At 31.2% G+C, this 18,107-nt stretch overlaps 1 protein-coding gene across 1 annotated transcript in view; it reads left to right on the forward strand.

The window, feature by feature from the left end:
• Positions 1-18,107, forward strand: part of Cpap1-h (cuticular protein analogous to peritrophins 1-H) — a 93,115-nt gene that overhangs the window by 47,310 nt on the left and 27,698 nt on the right. The window contains exons 3-5 of the mRNA XM_076404170.1: positions 6,358-6,482; positions 17,127-17,285; positions 17,342-17,416. Coding sequence (XP_076260285.1) covers positions 6,358-6,482; positions 17,127-17,285; positions 17,342-17,416 — 359 coding nt within the window. The remainder of the gene's footprint in view (positions 1-6,357; positions 6,483-17,126; positions 17,286-17,341; positions 17,417-18,107) is intronic.

Raw genomic sequence — 18,107 nt, forward strand, 5'->3', positions numbered from 1 at the left:
AATATTAATGATATTTAGTTTTTTCTTAGTATTTTTTTCTTGGCATTGACATTTTCAGCTTTTAAGAAATATTTCTAAAAATTTAATATGCGCATTCGTACTAAATGTTAATTGTTTCAGTTGTTCTTATACGGTATAAATAAATAAACAAATAATAATTGCGTAAAAGCTGAAAACTTTCAGTACTAATATACATACAAATATCAATACATACAAATATTTTAGACAAAATTAATAGACATAAAATATGATTTTAGGTAGAAAATTTTACCATTCAAATAAAATTTAACTATAAATATTATATTTGTAAAAGTTACTTGTTACGTGCTTGAATGTATTTTGACAATTTTTAACAAAAGATTCAAAAACAATTCACTTCAAAAACATTAATTGAAAAATACTGATACAATATATATTATAGAAATATTTTCCATTGTTTTTCCAAACTCTATAGCAACATGGCCATACCGTATCGAAAGAATGATGTTAGTTTGGAAGCGATCCAATCATCGATCCACTATCACACTTCTTCAGCATTTTGAAACTGTGTGCCAACTAAATCCTGCTACATTGATCTGAAGAAATGATAACGAAAAGGCGCTGAATGTCTGAAGAGTACGACATAAATTTCCACTCGAACTGCAACAGTGTATCCTTTACAACTTTTACAATGTGTGGCTGAACATTGTCAGGCAATAGTATTGCTTTACATCTATTATGTTGTGTTATATAGCGATATTGCATATTTTGCATTGCATTCGATTTTAACAGCCCACCATATGCACTTCAGTTTTATGGCCAGCCAAACCGTTATTATTCGAGCAATTCTTGTGATAATAATATTATCTCGTTTTAAATCATTCTCATCGCATACAAACGCTTTAATTTAATTTATCAACTCCTAAACTGAGGCCAAATTGAACACTATAAGTCTATACTGGTTTCAAGACTTGTTGTTGAAGCAAAAACTTAATATATACTAACAGGTTTAAATATCAACAAAATAACCTGTACACTTTTTCTTAATATGTGACTTCCACCTGAGTTTAACATCAAGAGATATAGCAACATATTTGGCTGTATTTTCATACGAGACTACTTGTTTATTTATATATACTGGCTTGTGATTGATTATCTTGTTGGTGAAATCAATATGCACTGATTTATTTTGATTCATTTTGGTGCGCCATTTTCCTGCCTAACATTGTATTTCTGCAATAGCTGTTTGTAACTTCTCGATTAATTCAGTGTTGTTATCTTCAATGGCTAGAATTGCAGTGTCAAGGAAGCAACAACATTTTCATTGAATATAGGTAAGTCCCGAGTATACAGAAGAGAAAGGAGTGTTCCAAATTTACTTCTTTATGGCATACTTGCTTGTATTTCCCTCAAGATAGAATCTTCTTGTTTAACTCTGAGTATTGGTCAGTTATATATGACTTTTATGTATGATTTTTTTAAATATTGGACAGGAGAATATTTTCATCTAGTGGTTTTTCTGTGATATTGGTGATTATGTAAACCTGATTAATCCTAGAATATTGTTTCCTGAAACCCATTGATGCTACGATAAGGAAAATCACCTCATGATACAGCATCATATCGGTGAATACTGCTACAATACTGCCGACAATATATAATAACAGGTCAATTAAAAAGTTCCCAGCTTACCATAGTTAAACATATTTTTATGGAAAAATTAGTTTTTTTATTCAACATAATTCCCTTCAAGGATGATACACTGATTATAGTGACCCTCCATCTTTTCGATACCATTTTTGTAGTCGATTTGTCCTTTGCTTCAAAATAGGCCTCACTTTCGTCGATCACCTCTTCATTCGACGAAAATTTCTTACCACCGAGCATTTTTTTGAGATCTGAGAACAGAAATACTAGCTGGGGGCCAGATCTGGATAATATGGTGGATGAGGAAGCAATTCGAATCCCAATTGTTTTGACTAACTGGTGACACGGTGCATTGTCTTGGTTAAGCAGCACGTTCTTTTTCTTCAAATGCGATAGTTTTTCGGCGATTTCGTCCTTCAAACGGTCCAATAACGCTATGTAATAGTCCTTTTTCAATGTTGTCAGTGAAAATTATTCCATGCGCATCTCAAAATACAGACGCCATAACCTTGCCAGTCGACTGTTGCTGGTCAAAAACTCTGGTTTATTAACTCGTCGTTGTTTTTGGTCAAATGTGAGCTCGCGCGGCACGCACTTTGAACAGAGCTTCGTTCAGTTGATATCTTTAGAGTGTCTACTATTTCATTCAATCTCAATTTCAACCTCATTTTGTTGGTTATTCAAAATCATTTTGTGGATTTTTTAATATTTTCGTCGGTAACAACCTCTTTTGGGCGTCCACTGCGTTCATCGTCTTCGGTGCTCATTTCACCACGTCTAACCTTAGTATACATTGGTTATGTATGGTCAACATATGGTTGATGTTCCTGGGGCAGTATCCGGAAACTCGGCATCAAGCTATGTTTTTGCTTCAACTGTATTTCTTCCTTCAAAAAGCAATATATTAACAACACGCAAAATTCCATTTTGTCCATTTTTTTCTATAACTATAATTTTGAAACTAATGATCCGACAGCTGTCAAATTTATACAAGCACATTCTGAAGATTAGGGATAAAAAACATATGAATTTAATTCTAGTAGCACTATCTATGTGTCACGCCAGGAACTTTTCAATTGCCCTGTTATATAAAAGCAGTGAAATTTTCCTAAATATCTCCAAATATGACCATTTTTCGCCAAAATTCACCAATTTTCGCTATTATTCTTGATCCATAAACCCCATTAATAAGAAATATCAGTGAATACATCATTATTTTTACAAAACATTAATTTATTTACCTATACTGACTATAATGCATTGTATTTTCCTTGTCATTAGATCATTAGGGTGTCATTGATAGTTTTATATTTTGTTTATTTTATCCAGGTCTATTTTTGTTAGTAAATTTAATTACTTCATACTTCATAGTACTTCAAAATTACATTATTTTTATTGTTGTTGCCTGGTCTCTAATTTATTTAGTACATGGAGAACCCTTATAATTGCTAGTGATCAGAAGGAAAGGTTATTGGCAGAAACAGTATGAGCCGGCTTGGTGGCGCAGTGATAAAGGCGATGGGATGGTCCTCCTACTGTTGCGATAGCCGCGGGTTCGAATCCTGCTGGGGCATGGTCGTAAATTTATGTTTGTGTTTGTTTAAAATGTGTGAATGTTCTAGGCAAGAGTGTAAAATCCGACAAGGAAAATAATCCCAGTCAAGCCAGTAACCAGGCTGGGTAAGACCGGGATGATTTCTAAAGTCGGTCACTCGCCAGTCGGTAGGCTTAATACTGAGGACCGTGGTTCGGAGCCCACGTTAAACTTTAGGCCCAGTCCAGATAAACCCATAGTTGGTAAAAGGATACTTTAAAATATATTTAAAAAAACCGTAACACAGTTGTTTACATTCATACTTCGTATATTCACCATTAGATTTAATCTTTATAATGTTTGTTATTTATTAATATTTAATCAGATTAGTCTCGTTTTTAACAAATTAACTAATAAGGCATTATTAATTTCTCAGCATACAGCAAGTGAAACATCGGACCAACAAAACTTAAATCATTGTTTAAACCTAGTAATATAGACTAAAAATTGATGATTCATTTCAGCTGTAAGCATTACTAGCTTTTCCAGTCCCATTTCCCATATTCGAATATTAGATATGTTTTAGCCATTTGAACTAAATCTGTAACAATAATGGTTACATTGCCTTAGTAATTAATAATAAAATAACTCATTTGTAGTGTAAAATTTCTGAGGTCATCCTGACAACTTTCTTTTTTTTAAACAGATTTTTACTACATCTCCTTTCTTTTAAGTTTTAGCATAATTTCTCAAAACAATATTTATGTTTTTTGAATAGTTAATTATTAACCCGGACAGTAAAGATTGTTAAATAATAGAAATATTAAATTAATTACACAGAAAACACTCCCCTGAGAAGCAACACGCTACAATTTTTCCATATATATCGACAGCTTTTATATCCACAAAATGATAATCATCGCTAACTTAGGTCACTTGAACAAAAATATGCATACAACATATATTTTATATAAAACTTTTTATTCTATTTGGTGAAATGTTTAAAATATTAAAATAATAGTTTGCATCTATATTTTTGCAATACTGTATATACGAACTAAATTTCGATTGTACACGTTTTAAATTCGTGCTCATCTTGCCATATAAATAGTAAAATGTTCAAGCTAAAGAAGCTTTTTTCTGTCTTGTATCCTTTCACTTTTGTGTAATCTCTGATCGGAAAAATAAGTTTCTTTCGTTCTATTTTCATATAAAAAGATCTAAAAAGTATCATTAACACAAACGAAATAGAATTAATATCACTGAATTTCTACGATTATTTTTACATTAAGAATTCATAAAAGTGAATTAAACATTTAGTTTTACTAGATATTATTTTCATGGAGGTTTACCTTGACCTTCTTTGGGTTTTTTTATCATTTAAGGAACCTTTCAAATAATTAAATTTGCACTTTCAGGCAGAGCGTTAAGTGTTTTAGATCTTAAATAATATAGGATATAAATAAATATAAATGGCATTGTGTAAATCCTTAAAGCTTATCTAGATCTAAATTATATTATATTGAGGTCACCATATTTTCAATTTTGAAAAAATGTTTTCTCATTTCATTTTAATGCTTTCATCCTTATTCGAAATTTAGTTATGATGTAAGTAAATACTAACACATCCTAAATGCAAAAAATACTAAAATAGTAAGACTTAAATAAATATAAAAAGTATTTAAAACAGCTGGACAAAATGTAATTTCGGTTTTTGCTAACAGGCGGCTTTCAAGTCGCGTATATATAGTAATAGTCATTGTATAAATCAATATTGATTCATATTGATCTTCCTATATTGAGGACATCACATTTTCGTTGGTTCATCTCAAATCCAAGAAAAATGTAGCAAGAAATATACCAATGTGATCAAAAAATATTAACAGTTTTTAAATATAAAAAGTATCAAAAGCAGTTGGGAAAAAGTAATTTAGTCTGCAGTAGTGCCCAAGAATATGATATTATTATCTGTTATCGACAACCAATACAATTGAAATATACGAATGAAAATATAAAAAAATACAATTTTGATTCATAGAAAATGTATTATTTTCCATGACGTTAACTCTGAAACTAAAACACGAAGTTTATTGTCGCTCATTTCGCGATAATTAACTAATACAGTAGTGATATAGTCGGCATGGTTGGCGCAGTGGTAAAGGCGACAGGACGGTCCACATACTGTTGCGATAATATTATATATTAATATATAATTATATATAATATATTATATATTAATATATATAATTATATATTATATATTATAATATATTATATATTATTAATATTATATTGTTTTGGCATGGTCGTAAATTTATGTTTGTGATTGTTCTTAAGTAAAAGTGTAAAATCTTACAAGGAAATTGATCTCAGTCACGCCAGTAACCAGGCTGGGTAAAACCGGATGTCTTCTAGGATGATTTATAAGTTGGTCACTCGCTAGTCGGTAGGCTTAATGCCCAGGACCGTGGTTCGGCGCCCATATAGACTGCGCAAATTGTATCTAGTCCAGATAAACCATCGTTAATAAAAGTGAGTCTTGAAAAAGATCGTGTATAGAAATAATATAAAATGGGCATAAATTTAATATCGGCAATAAAAGCAAGGGGCAGTACATTGAAGGGAACAATATAAATTGGGATAAATTAATATCTAGTATGAGTTTTATATCAGTTATTATCATTTTATTAAAGTAATATGTATTTTGTTGTATTTGTATTTTTATTTTTATATACATTGCCCGGTTTTTTAAATTTGTTTATATAAGAATTATTTGCTGTGAAGTGATTGAAGTGCTTTTAACTGTAAATGTTATTTAACTCTATATGTTATGGTTATGGTATATGGTATATTCGTATAATATATTTCCGGTTTATACCTTTTATTATGCCATCTTTTTAGTGATACTGTTATAGCCGATCACTATAAACCATAATAAAGCAGTAATTCAAGAGGCCCTATACATGCCAAAGATCTATTTAAAACATAACGTACAATAACATTTAGTAACATAATCCTAGAATTGTTGTATCCTGTCAAATATATAGATCATCAATCAATTGTTCAAGATACGTTCGAAAAATCGTGACAAATTGTAATCCCATCGAAATATACACTTTCTGAATAATAAAATTAAATTAAAATATAATAATAAACTAGCGAGTCATTGTTATCTAAACCTAACGATTTATTTTCAGGTTTTTTCTGGTTAAGTTTACAAGACGTCGATTGTATACGAGCTACGTCATTGATATTTGGTAAACAGTCGACAACGACTACTACAGAAGCGCCATCAGCCGATGGAAGCGAAAATGATGAAGAGGTAAGTTACCAGATTTTTACTTACTGTAACAATAGACAGGATGTTCATGTCGATATCAAATCATTCAAAATATTCTATCTCAATAATCTATTCTCGCGCGGTATTTTTGAATTATTGAAGGCACATCATTCAAATCTTGGACATAACATAACTTCTAAGATTTCTAAACTAATCTGGCAGTAATAAGAACTTTCAAGTAATACATATCAAAATTTCATTACAATCTGGCATCTATAGTATATTCAATAAAACACGTCATAGTGTTGCTGCATCAAATTTAACTTTTGGTTTATTTTGATACCCACATAACAAAATACTAATGTAAATAAAATAATGTCATCAAATATAATTTATTTTAAATATTATGTTACAACTGATGCATATCGAAGGATTTAAACTACAGTTAATTATACAGTTACAATCGTTTGTAGGTTAGGGTTGTTTTGTTATATTTGCATTGAATTATTTTCCACACCACCTGCGACACTTTACAGTACGTTTTTATGTTATATATATCCCCTAGAGGCATAACCCACCTAACTAACAATTGATTATTGATTTATTAAATAAATAATGTACTTATTTATATTTTTACGCTTAGTTCTTATCATTGTCAAGTCATTTTGATGTCATTGTATTTCTCCTTAATTTCTTCTGATACTCTGTTACTCATGTATATTCTGAACAATTAATTCTGTTCTTCTGTTATTCATGTATGTTGTGAATAATTAACCTTCCACAATAGTCCTATATTAATTATCTGCTCACCATTTCAGTTGTTTCCACTCACCCTGTCTTGGTAACTGTCAGCATTGGATTATAATCTCACATCCCGAAAGTTTCATTCAGTTATTGTCACTTTTTGAGTCACTATTCAAATTAATAACTAAACTGTTAATTTCGAAACTATCTAACACTTGTTCTCGATTCCACTATTATCTATGTAGATCTTAGAGCTACATTCACAGATTTGAATTTAAAAAGTCTTCAATCAAAGATCTCCATGAATTTTATTATTTGTGATGTACCATCATAATCTTCCTCAATGCCATCAGAGGGCTTCAAAATAATTTCGGCAATTCTTTACGGAATATATTCGTAGAGTGTATGAATTGATTTCCAATAATACCTTGTCCTATTTTTTTACAAAACATCCGTCAATTCTTTCGCAGATGTTCGAGATGGATATCTACTTCTCACTCATCACTCCTTATAACGGTTCAATATGTTGAAGTCTGGTAATTTTACTAGATAAAGTAGATGTTTTATGATATTCTGATCCACCAAAAACAAAACTGAACCTTTTTGACTATGTGTTTAAGGGCCTTGGAATATGGGAGTTTGGGAGCAATAGGCTAGTCATAGTAAGAGTAAGATATTCAAATCATAACGAACCCTCCCCAAAGCTTGACTATAGGACGCAGGCTGTCCGGATCGTAGGCTTCTTTTAGGGTTTTCCATATATAAACCTAACCTTTTGTAAGAAAAAATGTCAACGACGATTTATTTGACCACACTACATTCTTCCAATACTCAAGTGTATCTTATACTGGAAACTTGTTATTAGAATATTAAATATTACCTAACATAAAAGCAGGAATTAATTAATTATTAGTAGAATGATAATTGAAACGACAAACTTTACATTGTTTTACTAAGCAATATATCTTTTTTTGATCTGTTAGATAACACCTTATTGACTGAAACCTTGAGAATTACAGGTTTAACGATGACATATTTATTTACCGAAGTTGAAAATGAACGTCTATTGTTGTAAAAGCAAACGCTGTTACTATCGCAGACGTCGCATCGCTTTAACGTCGAATTTTGATCAAGACAAAGCCAATTAGCAAACAAAATTTAGTTTTGAGCGTACGTTTTTATTCAATAGCGAAAAAATCAGGTTTTCCAGGTATGTACCTTGCAGGATGCAGTTCTTCTGACCTTTGAAGCTTTGAAACAATACAGATACTGATGTTTGTGATGTTTATATTAAATTTTGATTACTAATATTTATTTATAATTAAGATTTTATACTATCTTGGTATCCTAAATATTTTTTTTCATATTTTCCTCAAAAATTATTTAATATAAATAAAATTTTTTGACTTTAATGTATGTCGTAAGGTATATCATTTTTATTATGAGCTATAATTAAATTTTAAAGGATTTACAACAGATAATGTTACTGGGTATTAAATCGCATCAGGTATATTTGTTACCAATTTCATGTTAAGCCTTACACGCTTCATTTTTTACTATGTGTCATTTCGTCGAAATGTGAACTAAAGATTTTTTCAACACGTTGAAAATTTGTAAAAATATTACGAATAATTCACATTTGCGGTACTTCAATTTAAAAAAATGGCTGCTGATGGTTATCGATTCCAACTTGTGAATACTGGGTTCGACGTTTTAAAAGTGGCGATTTTCATGCCGAAGATAAAGATGATTCTGGACCGCCCAACAAATTTGAAGACGAAGATTTAAAGGCATTAACCAATAAATCCATCAATGGGATCAATTTACTATAATTAATCGTTTGAGTCAAGCAATGTGCGAAAAATGGCGAGACTACGAGCAAAGACACAACAATGTTATTCTTCAGCGTGGCATCGCTTGACCAAATGTTGCAAAACCCACCTTATTCTCCAGATCTTGCTCCTATTGATTACTACTTGTTCCGACATATCAGTCGCGATCTGTCGGAGCAGCTCTTAACTTCTTATAAAGATACTAAAAATGGGTCTATTTATGAATAGCGTCGAAAGATACATCGTTCTTTCGAGAGGCGATCTACAAATTACTTGAAAAATGTGAAAAGTAACGACCATCCATAGACAATGCTTTGAATAAAATATATTTTACGTATTTTTTTACAATAAAGCGTCAAATTTTAAAAGATCCAAATCAAATAAAAAAGTGCCGGCTTGGTGGCACTGTGGTAAAGGCGATGGGACAGTCATCCTACTGTTGCGATAGCCGCGGGTTCGAATCCTGCTGGGGCAAGGTCGTAAATTTATGTTTGTGATTGTTTAAAATTTGTGAATGTTCTAGGCAAGAGTGTAAAATCCGACGAGGAATATGATCCCAGTCACGCCAGTAACCAGGCTGGGTAAGACCGGATGTATTCTGGGATGATTTCTAAAGTTGGTCACTCGCCAATCGGTAGGCTTTATTGCTGAGGACCGTGGTTCGGAACCCACGTTAAACTGTAGGTCCAGTCCAGATAAACCCATAGTTGGTAAAAGAAGACTTTAAAAATTTATAAAAAAAAATAAAAAAGTACAATTAATTATTACTGGAAAAAAACTACATTACAAAACCAGCGCGGTTAAAGATATCTCAGAACATCAACTGTACACATTATTATGTATTTTCACAAAAATAGCTTTTACAACAACAGTTAACTAACATAGGTCTGTAACAAAAAGCTGTCTGAGTATTTTCAACTAACTTTTATGTATTTTCGCATACTGAAAACGAAAATAATATAGAAAAAAATCCAGAACGTCAGGATTTTTTTAAAATATTGAATTCCTATAATATGGCGCTAGCAGAAGAACCATATTTATTTATGTTCGTGTGATGTGAGTGAATAAAACGCAAAATGGGAGTAATAAATTTCATACTTCAATTTACAATCTATTACAACGTTGGCAGTGATTCCAAGTTCTGAGGAAAATGGTTAATGCCCAAAAATGTTTTCCCAGAGCGAAGAATTTAAATGATTTGGTAAGAGATTTTAGTCTTCCTAAATATGCTACTCAAGGACATAACTTATTTCTGCCATTAGTGTCTTTCTCCTGGTTTAGATATCGTAAGTAATAGTTCACTCCTTATTTTGCCCAAGAGGACGAATTAGTTTATTGCACTAATATTGAAGGATTGATGGATGCATATAAGATCCAATACGATACAGCACACAAGGCAGTTCTGTTTCACAAAGCTAGTTTTTATTCCTGTAAGATCATTCTTTAAACCTCAAAGAAGACTTGACTACAAAATTTGGAATTGGTTGATTCTTCGAACAAAAACCACTGGCAGCTGTGTAGCGGTTTTACAATGTTGTGTACATTGCTCTTATTTGGGACTAATGAAGAAATTTATAAAATTACTTCCCAAAGAGGGAGTTTGCTTCGAATACATCATTTCAAACTTTCTAGACCTTCCAGAAGTTAAGGCGAAAAAGTTGTTTTCGTTGGACCAGACATTAGATTATTTAGACTCACAATTTATTAGGACAAAAAACAGAAAAAAACAAAATCTACAAAAAGAAGGGTGGATTATTTTTAAGCTCATAAAGATATTTTTAGGCAATCATGAAGAGCCTAACTATAAACAAATCTTCAAAATAATACGAAAAGCATTTCAAACTTTAACTTATCTAATGAGTCTAAAAGTACATTTCCTTCATTTCTACCTTGACTACTTTCCTGAAAATTTGGGAGATGTGAGTGAAGAACAAGGTAAACGATTTCTTCAGGACATTAGAGAGATGGAAAAGAGCCAAGAAAAATAGAGCATCTCAATAATATCAGACTACTGTTGGTGAATAGTTAGAATAACTTGTTTAATGTAGTTATCCATATTGTTAAGGAACGTGTCATCCTATGATACAAAGAACATCATCTTCGAATTCAGCATACCTAACACTACCAACATTACATCACAAAACCTAAACAACTCTTTTTTTGCAGATCTGTATAATTTATTCACATTTAAGCTAATTAAAATAAAAGGTAATAAAATAGGAATAAAATCCAAGCTCGTATAACCATTTACTAAACTATTAGGTGTAAATATAATAGATTTTATTCAGCAATGAAAACAAAGCTGCTTTATAAAAATTAATGTATTAGTGAAAACATACTCATAATGTATGCAATTCGTGTTGAGCTTAAAACACCGTTCTACTCTGATTGTTTCTTTATTTATTTTTCACGTTTAATTGAAAGTTCTTACGAATTATTTTTAATTTAGTATAATTTTATCAGTTTTTCTATGCTTATAAAATAATTGTCTGCTATTATCATTCTTAATCCGTTAGGATATCTGGTACATTTACTAAATTGACTGCTACATGAGCTGATTCAATGAGATTAAGATTTTATATTTCCTAAATATTTCTTATTAAATTGAAACAGCCACTGGCCAATAATTGTTAAATTATATAACCAGGCATAACACATTAATTGTTCACCATCTCAATATCACCACAGGTTAAAACTGCTAAGAAAATTGTTAATGGAAAGTTATGTATCCAATTTCCATATAGTTCAGGTTTAAAGTTCCAAAACTATAACATGGAAATGAAAAAAAAAATTTTTAATATTTGAAATCAATTTTACTAAAAAGCACAATATGCTGTATAAGATATGAACAGTTACAGTTATAACAGATGAGGCAAAAATCCCACTACCATTTTGATTGTGCGCCGTCTCAGTTATGTGACGTGTACCTCAGTTTCACTTTAACGGCTGCTAACTGTGTTCTGTAGACGTCCAAATTTTGTTATGGATAAATATATGTCACAAGAACGAGCAGAAATTGTAACAATATTTATTGAAAATAATCGTTCCATTATTGGCACTAAGCGGAAACTGAGTCAAAAACATCCTAATCGTCCAGTGCCTCAGAAAAACAAAATTTACCGTTTACACGCGAATTTTCGACAGTATAATACGACAGCAGGCAGGCCTGAAAGATAACGAACGTCTCGTAACACTGAAAATGTAGTTCTGGTACGCGATAGTGTTGCAGAGTCTCCAGAAACATCAATTGGGAGACGTGGTTCCCAATTACACATTTCTACACGAAGTTTAAGGTGGATTTTGATAACTGATTTGAAAATGTTCCCGTAGAAAATTCAATCAGTCCAAAAATTGATACCGAGAGATCCTGATCAACATAGCAAATCGCGGTCACCATTTAGCCGATATAATTTTTCATTCATAACGAAAAAAATATAAAGACCAAATAAACTTTTTATGGAAACCAAAGTTACTTATCTTTTATTCGAGCAAAGTTACAGGCAATCAAAATGGTAACGGGCTTTTTGCCCCACGTTTTATATCGTCAAATTTTTCGTAAGACTGTATGTAAGAAGAAATAGCAATTAACTTCCCCTTTTCAATCTTACTTTTACGTAAAATAAAGTACATAAAGGCAGGTTTATACGATGCGAATTATTTCAAGCATTGAAGCAGATCTGGAGAAAACGGTGGATGAGGAAGCAATTCGAAGCCCAATTCATCGATATCTGCCATAGTTTTCGGCCGTTTTTCGGCGATTTCGTCCTTCAGCTTCGTCCTTAGTCGCTAGTGATAGTTCTTCCTTTATCAAGATAGTCAATGAAAATTATTCCATGCGCATTCCAAAATACAGACGCCATCAACTTGCCTGCTGACTGTTGCTTTTTCCCACGCTTTGGAGCGGATTCATCGTGTGCAGTCCACTCAGATGACTATCGATTCGACTTCGGAGTGAAATGATGGTCCCATTGTCACATATTGACGAAAAAACTCGGGTTTATTACGCTTGATCATTTTTAAACACTACTCCAAATCATCAACTCATCCTTGTTTTTGACCAAAAAAGAGCTCGCGCGGCACCCACTTTGCATAAAGCTTTCTCATACCCAAATATTTGTGAATGATATAATGTACACGTTCAGTTGATATCTTTAAAGTGTCTGCTATTTCATTCAATTTCAATTTTCGGTCATTCAAAATGATTTTGAGAATTTTTTTAAAATGCTTTCGTCGGTAACAACCTCTTCTGGGCGTCCACTGCGTCCACCGTTTTCGGTGCTCATTTCACCACGTCTAAGCTTAACATATCAACCCTTGATGTTAGATTTTCCTGGGGTAATCTCCGCTTCAACTGTATTTTTCCCTTCAAAAAGCAATATTCTATCAACACGCGAAATTCCTTTTTATCATTTTTTGTTGCCCACTCAAAATGCTATAATTCACAAACTAATGATCCGACATGTGTCAAATTTATACACGCATCTTTTGAGGGTTAGGGCTAACTAGAAAACATATAGACTTAATTCTAGTAGCGCCATCTATGTGTCAGGCCGGGAACTTTTCAATTAACATATTAATATTAAATGTATAAAAAATATTAAATGAATTCTTATCTATATTACATAAATTGAAAATGCTATCCAAAATAAACGTATCCATATAAATTAAATGAACCAATAAAATGCTTTCATGTGTCCTAGAAGACCGATTAAAACAAATAAATAAAATAACTCGAAAAGGCAATTGCAATGTCATCAGGACTGTGGACTCTGCCCAAAATAATTTTTCAAGATCATCTATAAAGTTAAATTTCTATTTATTCTATTATTGGCGATATAATGATGGCAAATGAAATATATGATTAATTTGTCATATGAAAACCATAATGACCATAAACTAATTACCATAAACATAAAAAATATTTAAAAACAACAATTTTAGCGTAATTATAAATTACATAATTTCATAATTCAGAATATAGGAAAAACTATGTAGTTTATAAAGTTGTAAAATGTACTTGAAGTAAATACAATGGATTTTTTTAAGAAACCACTTAACATTTATTGATATTCTCTTCACAAACAATAAATCTTATATAAACAACTCGTTTCTTCTAAATGAATGTTCAAACTTCGCCTAATTTTGAAGGTCTTACAAGTGCTGTTATGCAAATAAGATCTAATAATAATAAATGTCTCCATATATTATCATATCTGTATAACTAAAAATACATTAAAACAGTGTTTTAAATAATTTTTTTAGTTATTTTTAATGCGTATGTTTCATTATACGAAATGATTATGACAGAATTGGACATAAACTTTGTTTACGGATTATTGCTATAAAAATATAAACGGACAAATAAAAATACAAACCTGAACTTTCAAGGTCTGATAATAACACGACCAACACACCCGCGTAAACACACTGAGGCGTCATCGGTGACATTTGGGTAAGCGGAATGCAACGCATCTATCTGACATTTGGGAAGAAGATGGCGATCGTAACCTTGCATTTTAAAATATCCCTTTCGAAAGAACGATGATCTAGACGTCGATGATTAATAATAATTAGACGTGCCCAAAGCTTACTTTCTATTCAATTTTTCATCCTTCACCCTCTTTCTCTCTCGTTGTTGTTCTTTCTTCTATAGGAGTACCGAGTTGTTTTAGGTCATAGATGTATAAATGAAATTGGGTTATCTGTCAATTCTTCCTATGCCTATGTACAAGAATCTAGTTCGGGAAAATCATGGCATGGGCTCAAGGATTTCAATTTGCAATGTTGCCAGTTATTGAAAATTATACGTATTTTTGAACAATATAATATAAATAGAATACATTATCTTGACTTCACAAGATAACCTAATATTTCTGTTGACACAAAAGTTAAAATGTTTTGATATATTTTCGGACCTTTATAATTTAAAAAATGTAATATGAAGAACCTCTTATAAACATCTTTCATCTTAAAACAATTTTGAAAAGGAAAAAGAGACAATAAAACAATATATCATTATTTATCAATATATAAATACAACAATAACAAACCAATGTTACAGTTTTTGTAAATTATTGGTATACTTGAAGAATATAAAATATATTCTCAAATTCACAAATTTACGTAAAATCTCACTTGAAACTCAAGTTCAAATTTAACTGAGCTTACTGTCTATTATTATTTTAAGTACATATCTTATGCCTAAGTTATTTAACCTTTTATATACATATTTAATCTTAAAAGGAACACGGGAAAATAAAACAACGTGTAAGATAAATACATATAACAGGTCAATTAAACAGTCCCCGGCGTACCATAATTAAACACATTTTTTTTGGCAAACTTAGTTTTTTTTTATTCAACATAACTCCCTTCAAGGGTGATACACTGATTATAGCGACCCTTCAACTTTTCGATAACATTTTTGTAGTACGATTTGTCCTTTGCTTCAAAATAGGCCGTAGTTTCGGCGATCACAACTTCATTCGACGAAAATTTCTTCCAAAAGAATTTCCTTTTCTTTTTTTCTTTCTTTCTTTACAAAATAACTTAAAATAATAAATATAAAAGCTTACTGTTAAAATAATATTTTGTGTTCAATTTTTCAAAATTGTAAAATGGGCTTCTGAATTAAGGATTTCGTTCCAATTCAAACATCAAGTAATATTCGGCATGAAACTTGCTGCATATTTCAAATGTTGATGTTCTAATAAAAATTCAAGCATTTAAATAGCACTGTATTTCTATTGTTGACGAATGAATGGTATAATACGAACATATTGAACAATTTTTGGTAATAGAAATATAGCTAGAATGAATATGGTACCATAGGAGTTATATGGACTACTGTAAATCCTCGAAATAAATTAACAATTCTGGCGATGTTGTTGCCGATGAAGATTATTTCTATTTTTATCAGATAATGAATATTTAACAGAATTATTTAAGAAAAAGCTTTCGTTTTTTCTCATATTTAGTCACACATAATTACGCAACAATAAAACACATCAAGTATTCCACCATTGTTTCTCACACGTTCTGACCCCATTTTCCAACTAACTGTGAATCGAAGAACAGCTTGAATGGGTCATTTTTTCCTTCAGAAGGTGACGCAAAACGTAAATGTTTTAATTGCTAATAAGAATACTGATAAATAATGATGATGCAACAGCTAATGATAATTACAGAATAATATATTCGGCGAAATTTGATTGACATTTATTTGAAAACTTTCATTTTTACAGGTAAATATATTAGTGAAAATATTATTACTTTAAATGTTCCTTATACCATTTAAAATCCTAACAACGTTACGTATTTTGTATATATTAGTACAATAGGTAATTATCTAGTAAGCTAAATCGCTAAATGTCATTTATTTTGAGAAAAATATGACAATCTGGCAACATTCGTAAAGGCATTTTTAGAGTAACAGAACTTTGTATCGTAGTATTTGAAGTTTAGTAGTTCTATAAGTACTAAGTTTGACGAGCAAACCACTGTTATGAAATGAAATCATTGCATGTATTTCGATCAAAACTTTCTATTGGTCAAAATGGGAAGTATCGGTATACTGTCAAACTAACTGTTTTTCATTTTCCAAGTTGTTCAGTCTATACAAACGCTAATCATGGAACGCTCAAAATCTTGTTTTCAACACTCATTACTTGTTGTTTGATTGAATGATATTTGCTACTGAAGCCCAAAAGCAGTTTACTGTCGGTTTTGGTATCAACAGTTCGGGGCAATGAATTCCAATAAAACCCAACTCAAGGTCATAAAGAACTTTCTTATCAGCTTAGTTATTATTAACCAACTTAAAATAATTCAAAAGTTGGGAAAATGGTTACAACTTGAAATAACTGAAAATGCCATTTAAAACCATTTCAACATCGCAATTTCAGTGCCTGCTAGGTAAAACAGAAGAAATTTCTGTGGTCAAAATAATATGAATATATACACAACATATATTACCTAAACAGTTCAGCCAATCAAATGATGCAAGTTTAATATTAACTTAGGATAAGATGTATTGATAGTTGCATATAAAACTCTTTTCGATTCACTGTTTTGTTTTACTGAAAGTACTAATAATACATCTTTCTTTCAGACTGTTTCAAAAAGTGAGCAATCAACCAGTAACAATAGTACCTCCAACAGTACTGACCCCGTACTGTCTGGAAACCCCCAGATCGACTATATCTACGATCCAAACCTTCCCAAAGAACTCAATGGTTACAATTTATCCGAATATCCTTTCTATGAGAGGGTAAGTGCTGGTTTTGAAATAGGAGAAGAAGCATTGGTTAACACTATTTTTTATAGGTACCAGAGGAGATAGATTTCAAATGCGATGGACTCCATGATGGCTTTTATGCCAGTGTGCCTCATAAATGCCAAGTAAGTGATTATTCCATTTTATTTTATTTTTAGTTTTTACCGTATATATCCTTAATTTAGTTAAAACAGGCACAGGTTTTTCCTACTAACTAACTACACTTGTCTTTTGAAGTCGTATCATTTTTCACCATGACAACACGAGCTCAAGCAAACTCAAATGTAGTATATCAAAAGAAGCTTTGAACGTACATCATCTAAATTTGTGACGTCAAAACGTTGCAATGTTGCCGTATCAACTCTGAGTTTTAGTTCAGTTTGGCTTTGACATACAACAAAATCCTAATCTAAATAAAATAATTAAACAAAAATACTGTTATCAAATATAATTTATTTTAACATTATAGTAGATCAAATGCATATATTATCGAAGGACTTAATTACAATTAAGTTATAATATTTTGTAGGCTAGATTTTGTAGGCATTTGATTATATTTACATTGAACCCTTTCCATACCGCCTATAAGTTACAGATCTAGGCGCATTTTCTATGTAGTTGTATCCCCTGGAGGCCTAATCCACCCTAGTAATAATGCCTTTAGAAAACAATATCCGGAAGTTCGATTAGATCTCTTCGATATTTTTCAGACTAACAGTTTCCTCTGAAATAATTCTATTAAATTATGTTTGTATTGAAAAACTACTCACTGTTTCATACATTTCATATATTTAATCTCTGATAGAACTAATATCA

Source organism: Rhynchophorus ferrugineus, unplaced genomic scaffold (genome assembly GCF_030347505.1).
Source record: "Rhynchophorus ferrugineus isolate W39M unplaced genomic scaffold, kcgeb_rfMv2 rfM4, whole genome shotgun sequence".
NCBI lineage: Eukaryota > Metazoa > Arthropoda > Insecta > Coleoptera > Curculionidae > Rhynchophorus > Rhynchophorus ferrugineus.